Source organism: Lates calcarifer, linkage group LG15, assembly GCF_001640805.2.
Source record: "Lates calcarifer isolate ASB-BC8 linkage group LG15, TLL_Latcal_v3, whole genome shotgun sequence".
Lineage (NCBI taxonomy): Eukaryota > Metazoa > Chordata > Actinopteri > Centropomidae > Lates > Lates calcarifer.
In genome coordinates, this window is record NC_066847.1 from 26,540,679 (window position 1) to 26,566,246 (window position 25,568).

At 39.6% G+C, this 25,568-nt stretch overlaps 1 protein-coding gene across 2 annotated transcripts in view; it reads right to left on the minus strand.

Moving 5' to 3' along the window:
• LOC108888711 (CUB and sushi domain-containing protein 3) overlaps nt 1-25,568 on the minus strand; it is a 197,833-nt gene that overhangs the window by 42,323 nt on the left and 129,942 nt on the right. The window contains exons 41-55 of one of the 2 annotated variants that reach the window (XM_018684823.2): nt 25,062-25,271; nt 24,136-24,324; nt 22,931-23,108; nt 19,396-19,541; nt 18,787-18,867; nt 17,695-17,808; nt 12,258-12,446; nt 11,688-11,834; nt 10,276-10,464; nt 7,793-7,978; nt 6,771-6,965; nt 5,762-5,935; nt 4,041-4,214; nt 3,228-3,401; nt 401-586 (exon numbers count right to left, since the gene is read on the minus strand). In XM_018684823.2, the coding sequence (XP_018540339.1) occupies nt 401-586; nt 3,228-3,401; nt 4,041-4,214; nt 5,762-5,935; nt 6,771-6,965; nt 7,793-7,978; nt 10,276-10,464; nt 11,688-11,834; nt 12,258-12,446; nt 17,695-17,808; nt 18,787-18,867; nt 19,396-19,541; nt 22,931-23,108; nt 24,136-24,324; nt 25,062-25,271 (2,532 nt within the window). Of the gene's footprint in view, nt 1-400; nt 587-3,227; nt 3,402-4,040; nt 4,215-5,761; nt 5,936-6,770; nt 6,966-7,792; nt 7,979-10,275; nt 10,465-11,675; nt 11,835-12,257; nt 12,447-17,694; nt 17,809-18,786; nt 18,868-19,395; nt 19,542-22,930; nt 23,109-24,135; nt 24,325-25,061; nt 25,272-25,568 lie in introns of both variants that reach the window. The other variant, XM_051076168.1, reaches the window with a different exon arrangement.

The window sequence follows — 25,568 nt, forward strand, 5'->3', positions numbered from 1 at the left end:
GTTTGATAGAACATTAGCTATAGCCTGAACAACTGGTCCTATGACAGTTTTCCCCATTCCTCAATTAGGCAGTGTGCAACATAACCATAAGCCACTGGCGGATCAAACATTACACAGATGCTCCCAGTCACAGTGTTCAGCAACTTGTACCATTAAAACTCTAGAAGCAAATGAGGACACATACAAGGTTGTGGGCATTCAATCAAGAGTGAGTTCTCTTGATTTGGCTAGGTGTATTAATTCATTACACTTTGTGTAGTATACACTAATTAAAACAAACAACAGATAGACTAACACTGAACAGTGGACAGACATAGACAAACTGCTTTAACTGTAATGAGACTAATTAGCAATTTTCAGTTGACTGATGGTTAGTGTAACAAGAAGGTAGCCACTGTACCGATGCATTCTGGCAGAGGTTTGTCCCAGTGGCCCACTGGCTGGCACGTGAGCACTGATGAGCCGAACAGGTAATATCCAGGGTTGCAGTCATAGAAGACCACGCTGCCGAATGTGAAGTTACCATGCTCAATCTTACTCTCCCGGATAGAGTTGGCAGGGATACCTGGATCTGTACAATTTACCACTGTATGAAAAAGAAAAGAAAGGAAAAGAAAAAAAGAAAAGGAAAAAAAAGCAGTTATGTGCCATCATGAATTATTCAGTTAGTTTAATCATAATGGGAGAATACACAGAGCAGAATACTGACAGCAGTCCAATTAATTTTTATTGCTTCAAGGATATTTCAAGAAAGACAGATGTTTTCAATGTAATTTCAGGCAAATTACTGCTGGAATTGCATAGTCACATGATTACTTGTTGAACTTAATGTTGAAAAAAGACTTCTTACTCTTCCCTATTACTGCTGTTGCACTGAGTGCAGTCTTATGTCTACTTATGAATTTAGTATCCTATCTATATGGTCCTTATCATAAGGGAGTATATAATGTCAGTGCATAGCAGGCAATGAAACAGCATATAGTGATTAATTAGACTATGATATCATACACATCATAGTATATTGTTACCACACTGTAAAAGTTTTATCATAACATTTTTATAATCTTTATGTGATGGGTGTTTCAATAATTGCCTTTTCCTAAATTATGCCATCTGTAGTCATGTATACTGCATGTATCAAGTTAACAGCATATGGACAAATTGTATTCTGTCATTAGCATGGAATAAAAAAAAAAAAAAACAAGACAACATATAACAGTTATGTGGCAATCTGCCTCATTAACTCCACCCAGTATCATCACTGGGGATCTGACTTTTCTTTCCTGGAATCTGTGCAGTCTTTTCTCTGTGGTTGGAGCCTCATTTGCATAAATGCTATCTGTCAGCATGTTCACTTGTGAGTTAATAATAGAACAGTAGATATGACCTGATCAGTGGCTTTTTCTGTGTATTCTACAAACAGAGACAAGTGAGCCATGGCTATATTTAAGCACTGTCAATAATAATAGCACCTTATGCTTCCTACTGAAAACAAAAGACACATCTATTGTCACAAATTCACAAGCATCCATTTTAGGAGCAGTTGAATGCTGCAAAATCACACTGCTGACAAGGTGGTTTAGACAGCTGAAAGTAGGGTGAAGTTAAGTTCAGAGCAACATCAAATTAAATCAATATTGTAAATGAGCTGACTGGCTTAATTTGAGAAAATTTATGTGGGAGCAAACAGACATATTTTGACAAAGGGAGTCATGACAGTTTAATATGATTTTACTCTTGATCTTTTACCAGGTCTGTCTCTACAGTGCTATTCACAGTAATGACAACTGTGTCTCCTCACATCTGACTGCCAACAAAACTCATGCCAAGAGGAGAGATATTTTTAAATGGGCAAAGTCTGGCAAATCTAGCTTTGGCCGACTAAATCCACTTGGCAGACCGATTAAAGCCACACTCAAATTCATTTCTTTACTTCAGTGTTATAAGGATCACTTCCTGATATGTTTCCTTGTTTTATAGAATTTTTAAGACTAGACAGTATTTACCATTATTTACCACATCTTCACAGTGCATCAAATACCTCGAGCTAGAAGAATTTTCAAAGGCTTTCTCCTCCCCAAGCATTATTGAAATTAAGAGCTTCAATCATACTGCACAGTACATCTGGGTGATATTATCTGTTTCCATTCTATTTTGGGGACAATAACATAAATTGTGGGGGATATTTCCAAAAATATTGTAAAACTGTCAAAATTATTTTGGGTAAACAAGTAAACAATTCTCCAGTATGGTCATGCACAAACATGTCTGGATTGTTGCTGATTATAAACACACCACTAATGAGCCTAACCTGGGCAAACTAAAATTGGACACAACTAAAACACAGCCACCATCTGACACTCCCAATAAGATACCTTCCACTGAATGTACTTTGCCTTCAAAGTAATCTCTCCCTGCAGCAAGCTTCTTGGTAAAAATTGGCAGTAGAATTGTAGAAACAATTCCCAATTTACTTTTTGCTTTCCATACATTCTGCTGCAAGCGCATAATTGCTTTTTTCTTGCTTTCGCTCAGAGCCAGGGCTCCAGATGTTGCCTAATGCTGTACCCAAAGAAGTAGAACAGATAGTGACTTTTCTCATTCAAATCAATAGATGTGTGAACACCACCACTACACTTCTGCTTCTATGTCTGCATCTCTACACGCTGGCGGTCACTGGCTGCTGATTTCTGAATGATCATGATACATCTGCTGGCTGCTGAATTCTTGTGGTCATCCTAACATCGGATTCCTGAACCATCACAAAGCACCTGCACAAGCTATTTCATTCTGTTCCAACACTTTGGCTGCATCCTACTTCTGCTTGCTGGCAGCTACCCACCTCACTGATAGCTAGTCTGATTCACAGAAGTAAAATTAGATAGAATTGGCTTCTGTTGAAATATTGAGTGAAAACACCTTTAGTTGCAGTGATACATTAAGAGGTACCCTCTTCAGAAATGGATCAGATGCAGGTGGTTAATGAGATGAATATGATGAATTTGCTGGTTCCAAATTCTTGTATGTATGCTTGCTTTTGATTCCTCTTTGTCTTGACTCCTGAGGCAATGTCTGTGGTCTGAGCCTTGGCTAAACATGCTGGCAGAGACAAGCAGCTTTTTAGTTCAACTGTCAAGATACATCTGCATCCTTTTGATATTTTAAAGTCAGTCAAGCTGCCAGTCATTTATCCATTCTACAGGAGCTCTGTAGCTGGTGGACCTTACCTCTGCATGTCGGTGGCTGCTGGCTCCACTGGCGGCTGGCCTGGCACTGAGCTGTGGAGGGTCCCTCCAGGGTGTAGCCTTTGTTGCAGGAAAAGCGCACAACGTCATTGTAGTTGAAGCCATCACCTGTGGTGCGGCCATAGATAGGGCTACCGGGGTGGCCACATGTGACAGCTGTAGTTGTTGTAGGGACGTGAGTAAAAGGAGAAGGTAAAGTGGATGACGAAAGATGAAAGGTAGTGAAGAAGATAAAGTGGAGGGGGGAGAAAAAGATACAGAGTGTGAGGAGGGAGTGAGAATATGGAAGAGAGAGACAATTCGATAAAAATGATCAATAGGTGACGTACAATGACACCTATCATAGCATATCATTATCATATAATTAACCTCAGAAAACAATGGGGGAATTAGGGATCAAGACATGATATCAAAGGTAAAGAGCACATCTTAGTACATCAATAGGTGAATAGGAGATTGAGAATCACATTATGGGGATATGTATCGACTAATGACTTCAGTGCAGTCAGACTAAAGGAGCAGGAAGCTTGGGGAATACCAAGAAGCAAATAGTGATTATAAAATGCAAAAACAAAAAAAATAAAAATAAATATCTATTCATTTATTTTCGACTAACCCTTTCTTTGTTGTAAATACATTTTTTCTTAACAACATATGTGTATTCAAAGCTTACTTAATAAATTAATCAAATCAAGGAATGGAATGTTAAAATGTCTCCAGCTATTGTATTTCCACATGCAATTCCAACCTTTTTTTCAGTCAATCAATCAGTGAAAGTTGTGTTAAGGTACTTACAGATGCAAACTGGGAGCTGTCCAGACCAGGTGTGGTCCTGCTGACATATCCGTACTGAGGAGCCAATGAGCCTGAATCCAGGGTTGCACTGGTAAACTATTGTGTCCCTGTAACCAAAGTTTTCTCCGATCACCTGCCCATTCACAATCTGCTCTGGTAAACCACAGTGGCCGGCTGTGGGATGATTAGGAAAAAAAGAACATTCTGTAAATATGCATCACTATTTCCTTACTTACTTACTGTTTGTCTTTCTTTCTCAACTAGAATTATTCAGCAATATAGACTTGACCATGACTAAGACTGCACATCCTTTAATGCTTGTTATAGGATGCTTGGTATTTTTAACACTCTGCTGTCAGAATGATATTCACTTGTAGCCGATGTGGAGGTCCGGTTTCTGCTCTAGATGCAATGCACTTGGCATTACAAATCACAATGAATTATCTCAGTCAACCATTCTTGTGGTGCAATACTTTAGTGCAACTTTTTGGCATTTGAGAATAATAGCATGCAGTAGTGGCCACTGAGCTAATGAACGACTGTTCCAGGGTAGAAACAGAATTTTGATTGTATTATCATGTTTGAATAACTTTGCATTTTGACAACTGTATTACAAAATGAAACGAGGAAACTGGTGATTTAAAAGGTCCTGGAATTATAATGCAGGCAAACAAAATTAGTTAGTGTATTCATGAAACATATTGGATTTGGAAAGCATTTTTCAGCTCATTATCTCTGAATTATTATTTCTAAATTCATATTGGCTTCAGCGTCACTTGTGGTGATAACTCAGCTTTTCTCATCTACAGTAGACAGAGCAACTCCTCAAAATCTCTGCAATACACTCATGCACGTAATCGTGTTACTTTCAGCTACAATAAATCCCTTTCAGAGAAAAGGAATCTTGCTGAGATTTCCACTGCCACTTAAAACCTGGGAAATTGCCACTGACTGTGAGTCTGATTTCCCTAATTTACTCCAGCACCCAGAAACTCAGCCGAGCATTTTATTATCACACTCCAGTTGAGAGCAGCCAGATTCTATGAAGATAGTGCTGAAGTAGGCGACTATACTGAGAGGTCCCTGGCTATGTTAACCCTGACAGTCATATCACTAAACAAGAGAGAGGTGCCCTTCTTTTAATGAACTGAACCAATCTGGAGCTGAGCTTGGAGTGCTGGTGCCACAGGGTTGATAAACGGACTAATGCAACTGCCAGGCAAACCGTCACATTCAGCTGCTGCGTGGGTTTGAATGCAGCTCAAGTAATTACTTATGTCTCATTTTCTTCCACAGCACAGAGCTGTGATGTGCTGTGGTAAGCTAAGCTGTAGCATATTTTCTTGTTTATATATCTTAACAACAGCTAAAATTCTGTGGTACAGCTTGGCAGGTGTCTTACAGTTTCAGGCCAGCTGTGGCTCTATAGTTGCTCTCTCACATTTAACATTTTAGAAACACCAAATCACACTGACTCTGAGGCTTCACTGTACAGCACCCTGCTCCAATCTACCTAAGGTAGTTGCCAAAAGTGTTTGCACATTTGCACAACAATTTTTGCTAAATGTCTTACAGTCATCAGCCATACGTGACAAAAAACCCCCCCAAACAATTATAGTCACCCTCTGCTTCCCCATCTGGTTCTACTCTGGGCATGTTGGCCCAACAGTGTTTGACCCTGGCCTAGTCTGATCGTTATAAAGTTAGACAACACTCCTTACCCAGGCACTGAGTTTCCATCCCACTCCAAAGGCCGGACAGGAGACACTCTCTAACAGTAGATCCAGTTAAAACATAGCCAAGGTTACAGTTGAAAATGGCCGATGCTCCGAAGGTAGTTTGGGTCCCAATTTTCTTCCCATTAGGAGGAGTGGGCAGATCGCCACAGGAAATGACTGCAATAAGATGAAGAGCATGGTAAAAAAAAAAAGAAGGAGGAGGAGGATAAGGAGACACAGGGAATGAAAGAACAACACACCAAGAGAGTGAGTGAGAGAGAACAAGAGAGAAAGAGGAGACGGATGTTGGCTTACATCTTCAGAGTCAATGGGAGAGCACAGTCATTTACACCCATCTTACCGACCTTAATGCGATAAAAGAGTGACCTGTACTATTTCATGGGGAGGATAATGATGGTGTTTGCCTTTGTCCCACCATCTTTCATCATCCCGGCTGGCATCTCCTTTTGCCATTACACAGGCTATTCAGCACTTTTGCCTCTCAAAAAGTAGTTTCCATGGCAGCATAGAAAACCTTTTATTTCCCATTACCACAATAAACAATATCTAACCCAGGCTGAGACGGGAGTAGGTAAAGAGTACAAAAGTGAATCACTGTATTGCTGATTAAGTGGGCTGTGAATAAGGTATTCATTCTTCAAGTCTTGTAATGTTACAGTCTATGAATCTAATGAGGCAAGGTGGCACATAGATTTTTCAATTTGGCTGGATAACAATATTCACTTCATTTCTATTCTATCTTTTCTATGAAACTAATGAAACACACATGTTTATGGGATGGGACTACAGACTGTGTCCATGTACCCACTCATGTTGTATTTTTCATGATAATGCAATGATGAAATAATATCATGGAAATTTTACATTTATTATATATACATTACATTACATTTTGGTTCAATTCAGCTTTCAAGTGGTCTGTATTTATCACTTTGTGTGATCAACAAGTGATGTGTAGATTTTATGAGTTGCTGCAGCAGAAATCACTCACTCCTACACCGAGGTCTCTCGTTCCTCCAGCTCCAGACCCCATTGGCCAGGCACTGGATGTGGGCAGGGCCAACACGATAGTATCCAGGGTTGCAGGTGAAGATTATTTTGGTGCCATATTCATAGTGTGAACCATTTACTATCCTCCATTTCCCGTGGTCCAGGGAGAAGGAGCTGAGACTGGGGCACATCATGACTGTGCCAAAAGAAAAAAAAGAAGAGGGGATTCAGTGGGGAGTGGACGTTGTTGTTTTTGGATTATTCAAATGGACTGACTTCTGTTTCAATTTCTTCTCTTATCCCTTGTACACACACTGCTAAGTCAAAACCTGTAAACATATGTAACAACCCAACAGTCAAGAGGAAATACAAATAGTTGCAAAGGAAATTTTTAATCAGTAAAATAAACTAATCCATGCGTAAAATGTAAGTAGCAACTTTTCTGCAGTTATACAAATGTTCTTCTACAACAAAGCTGTTTCTGAATTGGCAGCCTCTAAAACCAAATGAGTTCCAAAACAAACTATTTCCCTTTATGCTGTGAGACACATATACAGTGGGGAATAAACATTGGTCTCAACTGTAAACAATGCTGTCAGTCACTCATTATACTAACTTCCAAACTAGGAGTTGTACTGGCATGTAAAACTCTCACCCCAGCACTCGCTAGATTTCCTCTCAACCACTGTCTTCCCTTTCAGCCATCCATCTTATCATTACCATCCAACAAGTTAGTGTTTCTGAGAGAAAATCACAACTCATGTCTCTGTTGGGACTGCACCTACCATTACAGTGCAGTGTTTTTTAAAACTGTTAAAAAATAATAAAAAACAACTTTTTCAGTCTCAAATACAACCAACAAATTCCAAAATCAGTGTTTTCTCCGTAGCTCTCTCCCAATATCATCTTTCAACTTCTCCCTTCCTACAGTACAACAGTGCTATCGGCTCTTGTGGTTACCCATCTCTCTAAATCAGTCTCCCTCTTCCTTACCTTCCCCTTCCTGCAGCATCCTCTACTCACCAATGCATCGGGGTATCTTGTTGTGGTTGCTCCAGGTGCCGTCTGGCTGGCAGACTGTGGTCGTTAGCTCTTTGGAGGAGAGCCGGTAGCCGCTGTTGCAGAAGTAGGTCACCCGTGTGCCGACAGAGTAATCAGCAGCGAGCACACCTCCGTTCACTGGCGCACTGGGCACACCACATGACACAGCTACAGGAGGCAAGAGGACAATTGTTGACAAACGTTTATGTGCAATACAAGACACATACTATAGAGAATTGCAGAGAGATGCCTGGTAAATATAAGCATGGAGGACAGGCACGTATTCACGAAACAGTACATTTTCTGCAAGCAAATGCTAAATACACTTGCATGTAATCCCAACAGTGTTGGGAGTGCAACCCTTTTGTGGTACACAAGCAGCTATATGTTATTTTGTCATTTTTGCCTCTCAAAAGGAAATAATCACTCTGTGTTGACTTTGAACAGCCTTCCAACAACAGATCTAATTCATGGCAGACACACCAAAGGTGAGATTAATAACATTAATAACAACAACAACAATTTACTGTTTAGTTGAGCCACTTCCAGACTCCTGGTAGTGTGCATGCTGGTTGACTGGAATTACTTATTGGTGTACTTGATGGAACTGAGCTCATCATTAACAAAATGAGTTGCACCTGTGCTTTTCCTGCTATGAGAAGTCAAAAAGTCTATTACAGGGTCACTGCAAAAGTGTTGTATTTCCAAAATTACAAAATAGAATGCCTACCTCAACAGTCAACAACAACTAGGAAAGCATAGGTATTTACACCCACCTAAAGCATTTATAATAATTGATCAGGGGTGCTTGTGTCACATGAACACTTAACTAAGTCATTTGCCTATACTGTATATATTAGAGGTTACTGAATCTATAAAACTGCTCTTGAACTCTCACTAGAAAGATAAATCCATGAAAAAGGAAAAATGTATCCAGCCACCTCAGAATAGAGTTAGTTTAATACACTACAGAGAACTTTCTTATCAAAATTCAAGTCCTCCATAAACTTCATAAGGTCTCTTTGTATAAGATTAACAATTAGCTATTAGACCAAGTAAAAGAAATTTTATACTTTTTACATTTGTGGGTAATTTCACAACATATTAATGACTTACTTTTGACAAAGACAAGCTCATTAAAGCACAGTCAATAAGGTAACTAGCTTTAACAGTAACAATACCCAACACAGAAGCATAAAGCACTCACACACAGGGAAAAACTCCCACACAGCACTATGTCCTTGCTCCTATAGCTTAAATCTGGGTAACTGTGGCCTCACAGTTTAAACCAGACTGAAAACCCAAACTAGTAGTTTCAAGGTGTTTATCATCAGAGCCAAGTCAGAGGAGGTGAACAGAGTGAGGAAACCAACATCTACAGGGCCACACTAAATATGAACAGTTATGCAGACACACACATCGTAAAATGGAGCCGCAATGGTAACTGCAGACTGAGAAACATCAAAGGTAGGAATCTGCCAACATAGCCTGCAGCCACTACATTGCCCCTCACCACCCCATGAGAGAACCAATCAACATTCACTTGTGAGTACTGCTAAGTCACAATCTAACAGATGCTAATCATGACCACCAAAAACTTTTCTACACTGCAGATAGAAAGTTTTGACTTAGAAAGAATGAATTCTTTAAAATCACCAAAGCTAAGAGGGTCAGTGGGCCTGAAATATTATTTTATATCATTGCTCTTCCTCTGAGAAGCATGAGCAACACTGATGGATTGATATACTGTACATTCTAATCCTAATGTATAATATAGATTAGAAAGAATGAAAGATTGAATATACTGCACAATAATCTACAGTATCTAGCAGATAGCAGATGGATAGCATCTGTACAAATATATTAGTTCATTTACAGCCATGGTTGGGTTTATGTGCTCTGGAAAAGCTGTGTACAATTACCAAACTGACAGAATCAATCACAGGTGTGAAGCGTTTTTAAATCATTTTAGAGTACATGACATACATATTTTGATTTCACTGCATCATAATAAAATGCAATTGAGTACACCATCTGTTGCTGTTTGCTGCTGTGTGTGTGTGTGTGTGTCTGTGCTAGTGCATGCAATCATGTGCACCTAAATGCAAGCATCTCACATGTGCGCATCAAAGAACCCAATTAGTTGAGTGAGACCCAACAGCAGCAGACACTGCATGCTAATGGCAACTTAGCCAAAGTAATTTGAAGAAGTGGAAATTGACAGAAGAAGGGGGGGATTGATTTCTGTTTCCTTTCCACCTGGCAGGGTACTGGCTCTCAATCAGGCTGGATTCACTTCAGCTGCTAACAGCACAGGAATGGAGCTTGGGCTGAGACACTCGGGTGCCTTAAGCGCCTGCCTGTCTGCCTGCTGAGCGTAGGGGTGCAGAGGCAGTGACCAGAAGAACAGGGAAAGACGCTGGCTGAAGTTGGAAATAAAGGGCTGCCAGGGCCGATGAGCTCACCTTGACATGCAGGAACTGGCGTGTCCCAAGCATAGTAGCCATAGGTGGTCTTCTTGCACACAGCTGTGCCTTTTCCGATCAGCTTGTACCCCCTGTCGCAGGCCCAGCGCACCATGCTGTTAAGATGACCCCCAGTCTGGCTCACTACAAAGCCGTGTTGTGGGGAGTCTGGGGTACTGCAGTACATTGCTACAATAGATGGAGAAATAAAGGAACATGGGAGAGGATGAGAGAGGAATGGCAAGACAAAGGAGAGAAAATCAGGAGAGAAGGAGAGAATGAAATCAAGGAAAGATGATAGAGAAAAGATGAGCAGATATTAATAGGGAAAAAGACACAGCAGAGAAAAGGATGAGAAGCATTAACAAAGCTCCTCTAAAGAAAGACTCAGATGAGCATTTTTAGTCACAGTAACTCCATTTTAAATGCAGAAAGATAATGAGGGAAAATGCCTGAGGTGTGTCACATCTATTTTGCATATTCAATTAGCTTTAACACAAATGCGATAGTGGTTCATTCCCCAGTTATTTGTTCCATAGCCTTCATTTCCTTACAACCCATCGAACACAAAAAAGGTAATTCTGATTTCCAGAATATGAGCAACGAATAGCCTATGGGGCAGAAATTCAAAGGGAGGGCTGTGCACTCCACAAATGCTGTCAAACATTCTTTCAAATCAGCATGACTAGGAGATAGCAGGGATTTAAGACAAAAAGACACACACTGGAGTTTAAGTCAGTTACTGTTAAAGTCAATCAAGTCAAGGAGGAGTTTTCTTTACAAAATTCATCACACCAACTTGCTTTCACAGTAACACTCTCGTGTATTAAATATAATGGAGAGACACAACATGAAATATGAATGTCTTTTGTGCTTTTTTCATTATTATTGATGCATTTCAAATGGAAGAAGATTCCCTGGGCTACTCTTTCTTAGCACCACTTGCTTTATTAAAGAGCCAATTAAGAATTTAAAACCTTTTGAAATTAAGGAGTGGAAAACAGCATGCAAGCCTTCCAGTGACTTTCTTCCTGCCTCGTGGTTTTTGCGTGTGAAACCATCTCCTATTGTGAACCATTACCATCTCTGGGGAAATTCAAAGTATTTTTGTAAATGAACTGATATTAAAAACTCAATAAATAATACCCCAAAACAATTTTAACACACTGTGATAAAAGTCATGGGGTCACGTTGTGTGCACAGAAATATACAGTAGCTGCAGCAGAGAAGGTTGAATGAATATTTACCCCTACCACTTGTTCAATTAAATATACAATACCTAAAATAAAACTGCCTGAATTGTGAACCCATGACTTTAATCACTTTTCTGGAGTTTAAAGACAAAATATATTCAAATAGTACTAACAAAAAGAGAATATGATTATAAACTGGATACATACTTTGATACTCACCCACGTATCTGATGTGGAAGCCGCGTCGGTTGGTGCCATGGTCAGAGGACCAGCGCAAGAGGAGCTGGTGGCCTGTGGTGGTCAGGCTGAAGGGTGTTTCAATGTCACCACTGAGTGATGCTAAGTTCTGGCTGTAGATGTTGGGACCTGGACAGAGTTTCAGAGATCGACATCAAAAACAAGCAATCTAGACGGAATGGACATGCATTATCTTTGTTTTTGAAATAATTACAGCAATGTTAGTGAGAAGAGCAGACCAAATACAAGTAATATTTCTAAATGGCATTTAATCATCAATTCTACAGTACAATGTCTTTGAACTCATAATTGGAACCCAAAATCAAACTTTCAGCTCAAAGATACCACATTCTGAACATAAAATAAAACTAAGAAGTTGGTTTAAAAAACAGGAATGTGAAAGTACAAATGTCTTACAAATTGGAAGCATTAAAATTCATGCCACAAGACTAACAAATCAATTTCACTTTAATTACAGTTATTTTATCTTGCTTACTAAATGTTTATGACAGAACTCAAACACTAAAACACTAAAGTCCCAGTAGAACCCACCATCAAATATTTCCAAGATGTCAAACTCCTTTTCTGTTTGGAAGAGTTCAAAGTGCAGAGTGATATTGTAACCCTTCTCCACGTTAATCAGCCAGGAGCACATCTGGAGATTGGGGTAATTTTCAGGGTAGCCTGGACTCAAGATCACCCCCGTTGAGTCAAAACGCACTTCATGGGCTGGACATTGTACTGGAAGGGGAAAAAAATAATAAGGGATAGACCACATTAGTGGAAAACAAAGTGACAGAGGAGGAATACCAGAGAAAGCAAGAGGAGAGAAAAGGACAGAGGGCAGACAAGGAAAGCTGTGAAAACAGAGAGGTGAAAGCCCAGTGGAGGCAGAAAAGGCAACATGAGGTGAAATAAGGAAAGACAGGAATGCTCCACTGTGACAGTAGGAATTACATTGAAAAAAATAACTAGTCCTGAAACAATTACATTTCAGCCCGGCTGATACTGTGCCTTAGGGCTAAGCTGGTGAGTCTGCTGTTGTCATCAGGCTCCCCTGATATCAATCTATCAAATAATAATACACGGTAGGTGAGACAGCTAACTTTGTATGGAAAAATGGTGTGTATGTGTACAGCTGTGTGTGTTTGTCTGTTTGAGTTCATGGCCATCAGCTCAGAGCTCTCCCTTCATTTCCTGTAGGCTGGCATGTCTGAAATAATGACTGTCCTGTTTCTTTCTTTTCCTTTTCTGCTGGTAACAGAAGTTTCTCTTCTGGGCCACTAGTGAAGAAACATGACGCATATAAAAGGTTAATGCGAACAACTGTTCCAGATAAAAAGGTCACTGGAAACAATCGGACATATATCAAGAAAAAAAAAGCCAAGAGGAAAAAATTGTAACACAAAGCAGTCTGAATATTGCTGCTAGCGAGTCACTGCAAAAGTTTCAACTGGCTGAGCTAGAACAGCCTTTGGCTCAAAGATAACAGGCAGCTACGATCACCAGAAAGTCAAAGTCAGTGATTTTCTAAATAACAAATGCATTTGTTAAACCACACAATACACCAAAAGCTCTCTATGGGCACAGAGGTCAAAAAATTTCTCATCACATTATTGCAACAAAGAGAATTAATATGTAAATAATAAAACAGAAAGCATGGCAGGGTTTGTGCACAGTTGAATCAATATTTATGGAAACACTGTAGTGTATTCATTAGGGAGGCAACAAATCTCAACTCGATCTATTCAGAAAATAAATTAACATAGCAATTTAATATGAAAAAGTAATATTTCTTTACTACTATCACTTGACAGTTTTTGGGAAACATGATCAATATTTTCCTGTGCATATGTGTATAAAGATTTTCTGATCAGCTGCTTTTTCTTTTTGTATTTTTAAAAACAGTCCCATTTTTACATACTTATTTTCCAATCACTGTGCTCTCTTGTTTTATTATGTGCTCTGTAATGAGCATATACTGCAGAAAATAGAAAAACAAAAAACCTCGACCTGCTCCCAACTGTACATAAGAAAAAGCAGTTTCAGTTTTAATTTTACTGACAGTTAGTTATTTAAAAACTTTGTCATCTGAGGTCCACACTTTCCCAAAGAGAAATATTAGTGTGTTTTTGTGCAGTTAAGAGACCTGATTTTGCATTTGAGATGATAAACAAGGTCTGTGGCTCTCAATTTTAGCAGGAGAGTTATGACTCTCACTGGTAATATGATGGAGCTCAGAATGGGGTCTTCAGTTGGTGCAGTTGCAGCAATTCACACAGCTGCTTCCTCAGTTCTGTCATAAGCATGAGCCTGTGGGAAAATTTGTCACAGAGCCCATACTAAGTCAGCTTAAGGAACACGTGAAATAAGTTCTATTAACGATTACTGACTTCAGTTCAGTCTTTTCCTACACATTATTACACTGTGCTTGCCAAGCCAAAAACCCTTTATACACTTTATTCCTTCATTCCCATTCCCTGCAGCACTTTGCTATATTGTAAGGTTTTAGGATATACATGATATATTGTTATATGTTGTTATATTGGCAAGAATATCTGATGCACTGTACATACAGCCATCTATTTGGTGAGAGTTTGTTATTGAAATAATTGAGCCCTCAGTACTTGTGTAATAAGCTAACGTTGCCAGGCAACAAACACAGGTCTTTCCAGTAAGCACAGTTATTGCTTTGCCTCAAACTTTAGGTGCAGGGATTAAAAAGATGTATTATGAGAGGCTTAAAACTGTTTCAGACATTTCAATACTGGTTTTTAGGATGACCATGATAAGGATAGGAAGATATTCTAAGAGCAGACCTAGACTTACAATGTACTCATATGATGGCTTGGCTATACTTCAAATTTAGTCCTCTGTACCATAGTGTAACACAACTGTTATTTGCTATAATGGCATACAGTGCATTCCAATATGATTTGTTTAAAAGAGCTAGCACTGGTAATTGTTAAATCTTGCGAACACTGCAAGACATGCCATAGTAATTCCTCGTGCAAACCACCAGTTTTTTACCTCAGCAGTGTGTGTATGGAATGACAATATGAGGACACTGAGCGTTACATATTGTTGGAAATAACAGAGAAATAAATTAGTAAGTTACAGCAGAAATAGTTTTTCATTTGATTTTCTGAAAGACATGAAAATCAATGAGAATATGAAGGCAGGGAGTAATATGACAACATTTAATGGGTTACACTCAACCTTGGTGTGGCAGATGGTTTACCAAACAAACACAGCAGTCAACTCAATTGTGGCTCTATCCTTGATCAAAGCTACTGCATAACCTTCCTCATAGGCTTTTACCAAAGACAGAGCCTAGGGGAAATATCTTAAAAACCAGGGGTATTTAGGGGTGAAACTGCATATCCATGCAAGGACATTTCAGTGTTATCTTATAAGCATAAAATTGCAATTAACACAGAGTTGACAGCAAACAAAATCGGAATCTGGGAACACAAGAATTTTTTTCCTGCCCTATCGGCAAGCTGCCAACAGGAAATGGCCCTTTACAAGCTTATTGTAGCAGTCTCTTGGATGTGAATAGCAGGTCAACTCAAATTAAGTTCAACTTTACATGTCCCAAGGAGAGCAATTAGCTTCTTGCTACAGGTGGCACAAAGACATTACATATCCAACATAAGAAAATGTAATGAATTCTTGACTACCATAATGAAGTGATCCATGGAAACGTCAGACAATGAACGACTAATCCAGATGTCCCAAAATAGTCCTGACTATGCATGTGCCAATTTAAGGCTCGGGGCAGGTTTTAAGGAGCAATTCAATCAAGATATCCTGATATATGATGACTAATCATATGACACATTATGCTGAATGTTTCTTTTTTTGGGTTTTCTTTATTGGGCTAATTTGTTTTAAAAATATATTTCATTTTCAATTTAGCATAATCTGACTAAGAGGACCCATTGCCTGGGCAGTGTAAAACACAATTTACTATGAAGCACGAGAGCCTGTGCTGTCCAACATCAAAACACCTTAAACATCTCAAATTCTGGTATATGACTGATTGCCTTGGACAATGAAATTAACAGAAAACAATGTTATGTTTTACCCATAAAGTCCCAAAATGCTTTACCCATCTGGATTTTGGGGGGTTAATTTAGTTGCTCACATTAAACCCTGTGAAATCAGTTCAAGTACAGTATGTGAGTTTTAGCTGATAGGAGTTAGTTGGTCTTGGCAGAGCTCTGTGTAGTCAGTAACACATGAAAAGGTGAGCTGGCAAGATCAACATAACACGAGAGCTTGAAATATCTTCCACTACTCTCAAGTGACTGACTGCCCTCACTTGGCACAAAAGAAACATATTAAATTATTCCAAACTACTCCTATTGTTGCCTATTTGTTAATTTGGTCACTCTCAAACACACAATCGAATTAAGCTTTGGAAAGCATTTTACTACAATTCCATTCATGTCAGGATAATACAACATTTGTATGCCAGACCATTACAACGCAGCATGCAATGCAGCTTTTCTCTCCTTTGTTTTCTATCTCTCTTTACTCTGCAATGTCTAACAAGCTAATAAAATGCTGCAGGACTTCATATCCCTCATGCTTTTATAAATTTTTAATGTTGAAAAATGCTTGGTAAGCCCAGTGCAGCACATGTAAAGGTGGGCTTTGTTTTCAAGTCCTCCACACAGACACCTACATCAATGCAAATTTTATCAAATTGCTATGCTTTTGGTCTCTTTGACCTTTGTGCATAAACTAATAGAGGTATTCACTGACAGTCCTGCATGTAGCCTTTATGAATAAAGTATAAGCTATGAGTAGCTTCTAGATCCTGGATCACTGGTGAGGTCACTTGACTTAGGCTTTGCTATTACTATGTGCTGCTTTATTTGTGACTCTTTTTTATATCGTAGAATGAAATCAGCCAATTTCTTACTTGTGAGAGCAAAACAATGTCAGCTGCAAAATCGCTCCAGGGGAGAACCAAGATATCAAGTCAGACATCAAATAATAACACCCAGGGATGAGCAAATAGGTTCCAAATCACTAGTCCTATTCTAAGATGCTTTATGAATGCAGGCACAGAGTTTGTTGAGTATCTGTCGCGCCTTGATCACCAGTCCAATGCGATTACTCATAGTTTCTAGAAATAAAAAGACAGAAATACTCATCAACTCAAGACTTGTAGAGAAAGGACTTCAGGGCACTTCAAAAGATGTCTATCCATAGGGAACAGAGGGTTTCAGTGCGCTGTTGTCTGCAGCAAAGATGTATTGGCATGACAGGCAGGCTGATGGCATTTGTTTTTTGGTCTAAACAAAATCTCTGATGCAGACAACATAAACATTCTTTTCCTTTGCTTCTTGTTTGAAAATCTGTCCTTTGAAAAAACATGGGTAGGAAGACTTTTTACATCAATCAAACCCATTGGGCCATTTGAGTAGGATTAAGGGGTAAAATCCCTCCATCTCTTTCTATGGAAAAAAACAGCTATGACTGCCAACAGTCTACTTTGTTTCACTGCAACACTTGTCTATGAAACCTGCTGATCTGTAATTTGTTTCACACTGATCCCTCACAGTCAAGTGTTCGTTCTGAGGGAGCATAGGTCTATGATCTTGGGTCAGTAACATTCTGACTGAGTCTTGATAAATTAGAATGGAGATGCTGTTTGCCACCAGGAACCTGCTAGAAGGGGCCCTGCTGGCAGTCTGTTAAATGATGTATCAACAGTGTGCGCTGCTGACTGCAACCAACCTTGGCAGAGTAGTGTCAACCGCACACACGTGCGCGGGCGCGTGCGCACACACACACACACACACACACACACACACATAACTGAACATGAATACACACGTGGGTGCATGTGAAAACACAAACATTTGAACACATATTGAGAGGATTACTTACAAAAACAAACACAAGAACATTTATAAAGTCACACAAAAACAAAAACATACCCACAGACAATCACACATTGAATAAAACCAACCTTGACAGACTGGTGGGGGTCCATCCATCTGTAGCCTCTCGCCAAGACGACAGGTCAGAATCTCACTGCCCACCAAGGTGAAGCCTGGCAGGCACGAGTACCGAATAATGTCCCCTGTGAGGTCATTTACACCCGCAATCATATAGACACAAAGACACATACACACAAATATACACACACAGACCGGGAGTTGACATGAAAAACATATCCATCCATCCATTCATCCACCCACCCAACCACAGATACACACACATATCCCCACAGAGCTATGTTAGTAAAAGCTTCCTCAGTACAGGCACTTGAAACAGTAATCAACAACACATTTTCTAATGAAGATTGACATCCCCTAGTTGGAGTACTGAAGGCACTTCATTACATTGCAGAGCTGCAAACTTATACACACGTCCACGTCCACACACACACACACACACAAACACACACACACACACACACACACACACACACTTGAAATCAAAATTACACTCAATTTCAAAGATACAAAGTAAGTCAGCCACTAGCCACATGAGTTCCACTTCACTTTGCTAATCACTTCTGAACACTGAAAATACAAACAGCTTATACAGAGAGTTAATTAGCCTTGCCCTCAAACTAATATTTCATTGCATGAAGCACGTACACATGGAAAACACTCCAACAGAGGGAAAGAAATACAAAAAGGAAAAGCAAAGGGCAGGAAAAAAGAGAGAGATAAAGGGCACATTACAGGTGGAATGAGAGAGTGATAACAAAAGAAAACATTTGTCCAGCATTAGTACGTATGTATATGCTTAAATTAAAATGTACTACAGACAAAGCTGTGTTAAATCATGAAACAGACAGATTAATACACTAACAAGAAAGGTAAGAAAATAAAGACTAACAAGGATAGAAACATCCAAACAATGGTTTCCACAAACAAATAACAGATTCAACTAAGTAATTAATTAATGACCAAAAGCATTTGATATGTCTACTCCTATTTTTTTACCTCTGTCCAGGGCTGTCCAAGCAAATTACCTTCTGTCTGAGGCAAACGTATTTTATTATGTACTGTCCCTGGCCAGTAAACAAGCAAAATAAAATAAGACAAACCTATTTCAAACTCGTCATCATCGGTTAGGATAGTGGCGTTGGCGACAGGAGGGGGTGGCTGACATGTTCTCAGCTGGTATGCTGTTAGGAAGAGGACAAATACTGAAATCTATAACAGAGTGTATATGTGCACTCAAGTAAGAGAGAGAGCGGGAGAGCGAGAAAGAGAAACATGGAGTGTGTGTGTGTATTTTCTACTCAGCTGCGGCACATTCTTTATTCTCCCATCATACTGAAACTTGATTAGATCACAAATTGCCACCTACCACTGTTCATGATCATCAGAAACCAATCACTAATTTAGCTGAGATGGGGGACATTTTATTATTAATCAACTTCTTTTTGAAGGGGCGTTTTAATAGTGCGGCTGAAAAATAGGCATAAGAAGGCATTCATCATTTATCATTACACAGAACTGGAAGCAATACCATGTAGCAAAATGAGAAAGGCCAATATAGAAACATGGGGAAAATCTCTTTCTGTTCTTTTGTGATCTTCATTACTTAGCAGGCTCCCTGCAATGTGGAGAACTGAAGATCAAACGAATAAGGGTCATTACAGCAGTGTGGAACAAGGTCTTTACTTAGCTGGTATCAAAGGGGCGGTTACCATAATAATGCAGCACAAAGAAGCCACTGGTGCTGAAGTCGCTGTGGAACTTGATGAGGATCTGATTGGCAGTGGTGGACACACCCTCGTGTACAGAGTTTCCGCTGAACTGACCAATTTGAGGTGAGGCCTGGTCGGGTCCATCCCTGATACAGAGACATAGAGAAGCAGAGGGTGTAGAGGAGTGGGGAGGATGAAAGAGAGATTGACAGAGTAAAGGGAAGAGGAGGAGAGAGAGCAAATGATTTATGAATAAATACCAGTAGTAACTTGCTAGGATCAAAGAGCAGGTCCAGTTATCCCCCAGCAGTCATACAGCCTAACAGTCATTCTGACAATCTGAGAAAAAGTTTCACATTAACCAACAGTGTCAAAGTAGAAGTTGAATTTAAGCAGAAACTTTGGCACCCTTCAGCTTAAAACAATGACGCAGGATTCTGCAACAATGTGCAAAATCCTCAGCTTTTGTGAACTCTTTCTTTCTTGTAAAACAGTCTCATAAATTTGAGACTGTTAGCATTCTGTACATGTATGTACATTATGATGGTATATGATTATCTCTATGCTTCAGCCCCCCAGGACCCTGGAGGGATAAAAGCATTTGATACATTCAGAAAATATATAGATGGTTATCACAAAATCCTAAAGCACTTAGCTGAACACCATAAAGTATAAGGAAGTGTAGCCTTGGGAGTGAAAATTTAATTGAATCATAATGACCTTTTTGGTTTTCACCCTCAATGGAGAGAAGGGAGAGTATGCTATTATCTGTGAAGGGTGGATATGTCCATGGGAGTAAAAACCCACATTTATATTCCTGTAAATATGGCACATGGCAGCTTACTGTATCTGCAGTTAAGTGACAAGTCTGCACTCAAAAATCAACTCTGATTTACACTAAAAGTCACAGCACAATCAAGATGCGATAATAGTAATATGTTTCAAGTGATGGAAAGTCTACCAACTCCCTCAGGCACCTTTAAATTACAAAACAGATACAAAGATATGATGTTAGGGCAGTAACAGTCACTGGACTAGTTACTGGCATGATGCCAGCAGTGAATGAGATTCACTTTAAGATGCTGAAGGCCCTGAATGTTGTCAGCTTGTCATGTTTGACACATCTCTTGGACATTATCCACCTGTGGTAGTTGGGGTTCTGGCCCCAAGTGAAAGATTTTAAGTATCTATGGGCCTTGTTTCTGAATGAGGGTACAATGAAGTGTGAAATTGACAAGTGGCATAGAGCTAAAATGTCATGTTGAAAATGGAGCTAAGCTGAAGGTGAAGTTCTCGATTAATGGACACAAAAAGTTGAAATGAGTGGCCTGTGCAGGTTGGGGTCATACAGTGAGAAGCCAGATATTTGGGAGGAACTCAGAGTAGACCTGCTGCTGCACCACTCAGCCTAAAAAGAGAAGTAGCACAGATATTTAATTAGGATGCCTTTGGGGGGCCTCCCTGTGGAGCACATCTGACTAGGAGGAGCCTGGGAGCAGACTCAGAACATGCTTATATATTTCAAGTGGCATGGGTGGACCTCAAGATCCCCTAAGTGGAGCTGGAGGGAAGTGGCTAAAAATGGATGAGCAGATGTAGGGATGGGCAATATGACAAAACAGATTCTGTGAGATGACAGAGATCTTCTATATCATTTCTACTGAGATAGCTAACCCCATTATTATCTCTAGCTCTGTTGGGTGACTGAGAGCAATGATTCAGTTCAATGAGTAGGACTAATTAACAGCAATATTGGATTTATAGGATCTAGGTGATGAGATACCTTGATTTGTTGGGTGTCTTATTCACTGGATTAGGCAAAAGGAGGCATTCATACCTGGTTATTACACATATAAATTGCTTCTACATTGATTTTTTTCCTCAAGAAATTTACATCACAACATAGATTACTATTGCAACATAAAACCATGAACATTTAATCCATATCTTTCAACCAAAGATGGATGGATGGGTGGATGGCTGTGAGGTGATAACAGAATTTGTCATTAGGGGTGAAGCCATTTATGAGGCATGCATTAGCTGCAAAACACAGAAGCACCTCTGCTAATGAGAACAGGAGAGAACTTTCAAACCCCTATGAGAAGGCTCTCATGAAATGTTATCTGAAATAAGTTGCCTAAATAAGTTGGATAACAATTTTTGTGCATAGCATGTGGGGACACCCCAAATGCTACTTTTCTCTGTGGATAAAAAGAAACATTCATGAGAGAAGAATGTACTTTTCTTTTAAATATAAATGCCATTTTTGTACAAGAGAAAAGTATTTCATTACTGGCACTCTTGGGTTGCTCCAGGCCTGTTCACCTGAATGATGTACACTAAATGCTTTTTTGTATGTGTGTGTACCTTTAATGTCTCACATATTTAAAAAGTCTTATTGCAGTTTCATTTCAGAGTGATCAGCAAAATGGGAGATGGCAGTCAGGCAGGGAAATGAAATGTTGCCATCAGGGGACTGATTGTTTATGCGCTATTTCATTTGAAAACAGTAGTGCCAGTAGCTCCCTACTCCCATACTATGAATCATAGCCCCAGATGCTGGAGGGCATTTCCCTCCTCTATCACCCATGAGGGCAACTCCATGACTGCCTGAGGCTTACTATACTATAAAGAGGCTACAGAGGGAGAAGGAGAGACAGAGACAGAGAGAGACAGCTGCCAGAGTGATAGGAAGTAGGTAGTATAGTTTACTGCTGTGCTATCCTCTGTCAAAAGATAAAGTTTCTATTGTTTCTACATAACTACTATGACAAATAGTTATGACTGAGTTACTATGGATGTTTCCAGTGTAACTTAGAGCTGATATTTTCATTCTGATACACATTCCTATCTTTTTATGTAACCCTCACTGAGGATGTGGAGTTAAACATCTGCCATAAGTTAAGTGAATAGGAGAAGAGGGGACACAGTGTCTCAGAATTTACTTCAGTTTCTTTTATTTCATCACATACCACAATCTATTTTCTTTTAGCCAAGTACTACAGGGAAATAAGCTGTCAGGGGAAAAATGTATGTGTCCAGACAAAGGTCAACATATCTGGATGGCTCTTGGTTTATCTAATATGGGTGTCACATCAAAAGCTGCGAGCAAAACTTGTTCAACTGGCCTGTTAAATTTATTGTGAGCAGTTTTTGAGTTTGCTTTTACAACGAGTAAGGGAAATACTCATTCAAGACAGACTGAAAATCTTCTATAAATCTATAAATCTTCAATTATCAAACCTTTTGGGAGCGGCTCTATTAGCAATGCACTGTATATAGTACAGATTGGTGGGGACTTCAACTTCAACAAGGATATAGACACATTTTGTAGTTCATTGCTTCGTATTATTTGTAAAATCAGAAGACTGGTGTGTAAATCCCACCAACATTACAACTAATTGAGAGGGACTGCCTCCAAACAACTGACAATACAGCTCTGTACGCAGCTCTCAGAAAACAATGTGTGTTTGATGTGTGCCATAAGCTGATGATTGATGAATAATGTCATACCGAGAGAGAAATGAGATCTTACCACACAGTGATGTAGTCGTAGATTGGCTCTGTATTTATAACAGAGAAATTGATGTAGATGCCATACCCAGGAGGTACTCTGACAGTCCACATGCAATCCTGGAAGTGTGGATACTCGGCTGGGTGTCCAGGGGAGTAAATTGTGCCATTCATGGATGTTATATTCCCACCACAGAGAGCTAGAGGGGGGGAAGAAAGTCAGAGAGGCTGGATAAAAATAGAAAGCCAGTCTTTGATTTACCTCAAGTCATAAAACTTGCTTTTATGGGTGTATCACCACTAACTGTTGATAAAACATACCATAACTGCATGTTATTGGGTTATCACTGTGATACTGGGTGGGTGGGTGGGGCTGGGGGCACCTGTTAGATACAACTGTAGGGGATAGTTACTGGTTGCCGTGAACTTGATGACACTGAGTGGTTCTGACACTAAAACTCCCCCCGTCATACCCCTTCAGAGGGAATGTGCTAAAGTTTGACTTTGAACTAGGAGTCAAAGCCAAACCACTGCCCTCGGGATCAAAAAGAACTGTAAACTCGACAGGGACAATACGGTGTCTGCAGAGCAAAACAAAACTATTTTCCTCACACAAATACCAAACTCTGCTGTGGACTTGAAACGTCTGTTACTGCTTCACTTAAATGTTGGGAGGAAAGATGTAATTTATCATATCTAAGAAACATCTGAGAAGTCTCCTTGAAATTTACAACAGAGACAGGCGTAATCAGCTTTGTAATAAAGACTTGCAAATGCCCCATATATCATTATAATGTGCTGTATCAGTTTATAGTTCAGTGAAGTGCTGTTACGTTGGTGGTAAAAGTGAGTCAGATGCTTTAATGTGCCAGAATAAAGGATGAGACTACAAGCAGACTAAAAGACATATATTCTGCTATTTGAAATAACTTCAAAGACCTTATTTTTAGTGGGTAACGATGATGGAAAAGCATCTCAGTCTTGACTTTAGTTGGCCTCTCAGAAAGAAGTATGCATGACTTTCTAAAGGGTTTGTTACTGCTCATTTATTCAAATATTTTCCCTACTGAGTTTGAGAGAGAGTGACAGAAAAATATAAAAGAAAAGACATTTTATGACTAACACATCTAATTTGCTGATTCTTTAAATGTAGGTTATTTTCTGCACATGAGCAAAACAGGTTAAAAAAAACATCTGTTGTGATTATAACAGGTTCTAGCCAGTCACCTTCACAGCGAGGTATGGGGTGATTCCAGTTTCTGCTGACTCCATGCAGACATGTGAGAGAAGGCTCTCCAAGCAGAGTGTAACCCAGCAGGCACTCAAAGGAAATAGTCATCCCCACGCTGTAGTCCTGACCAATCACCATGCCATTACGAAATGGTCGTGGGTCTGGACACCTCTGTAGCTCATAAGCTGGGGGAAAAGAATCAAACCCACAGATTGCAGAGGTTTATGAAACAGACTGCAGAAAGCAAATAAAAAGACACTACTACTTCTGTAATGATATGTAATAGATACGACGAACTTAAAAGCACCAAAGCCTGTCTTGTGAGCTGATAAGAGCTGCTAATCTTGCATCAGTGGTAAAATCTGATCACCAATGTGCCTATATTGGGTAAAAACCTCCAATACAAATGATCACCATTTTTTAACTTAAGTTACATGGTTGCTGTATTTGATTTTTTATTGTCTGAAATCATCCTCTCTTCCTATGGTGGTTGAAGCCCGTTCTGAACCTTGATAAACTGAAAATGTAAGTGCTGTTATTTTTCTTTCAACAAAAGACAAGGTTTTGCCCAAACATTCAAATTCTAAGCGGTGTCATGTTAACAGTCTATCACTAACATTTCTTTTTAACATTGGCTTTAACACATAAAATATCCCAATGACATATCCAATACTATTACTATTCAAGGGTATGTGTTATTGAATGTCTAAACAGAGGTTAGTATTGATTTCTTTATTCTTTTACCTCAGTGGAAGTGTCTGTCATGCAGGAGTAATCACTATCCCTGGTCTGTTTCTACCCTGACTGATAGTCTTTTAAGTGTTCTATTAGCAAACTCTTCAATCTTCTTCCACTTCTTCAGCTGCTGCTATGATAACACCCAATGTTAACTTTGTCATGAGGACCAATCTTGTCTCCTCACCCTGGTAGACAATGTGGAAGCCAGGTTTGTTCTGGGAGTAGTCGCTGTGGAAGAAGAGCGTGGTCTCATGGGTGGTGCTAAAGAGGGAGTTGGGCACCATGGGGCCGCTGAACCGATCAATCACTGTTCCTGTCTCAAGACTCCCACTGCGCACCTCCAGATAGTCATGAACAGGCTCTGTTGAGAAGTTCAGAAACTGCAGATGGATCCCTAAATAGCAGAAAGAAAGGCTTAACGTAGGAGAACATTTCAAGAATATGTGAATTAAGTCAAAATGAGTGAAAATGTTTTTCCATTCAAGTGCTGTAGAAGGATGTTACTTCAAATTCAATGTATAAAGCATAAAGAACACTAGGTCCTTTTCTAACACAATGAGAAGAGAAGCAGAGCAGAGACGAGAGAAGTAAACAGAACAATGCAGAAGAGAGGAGCACAGAAGACATGAGAACTAGCAGAACAAAAAGGAAAAAGAGAGCAGAGAGAAGAAAGAAAAAGACAGAGGGGGGA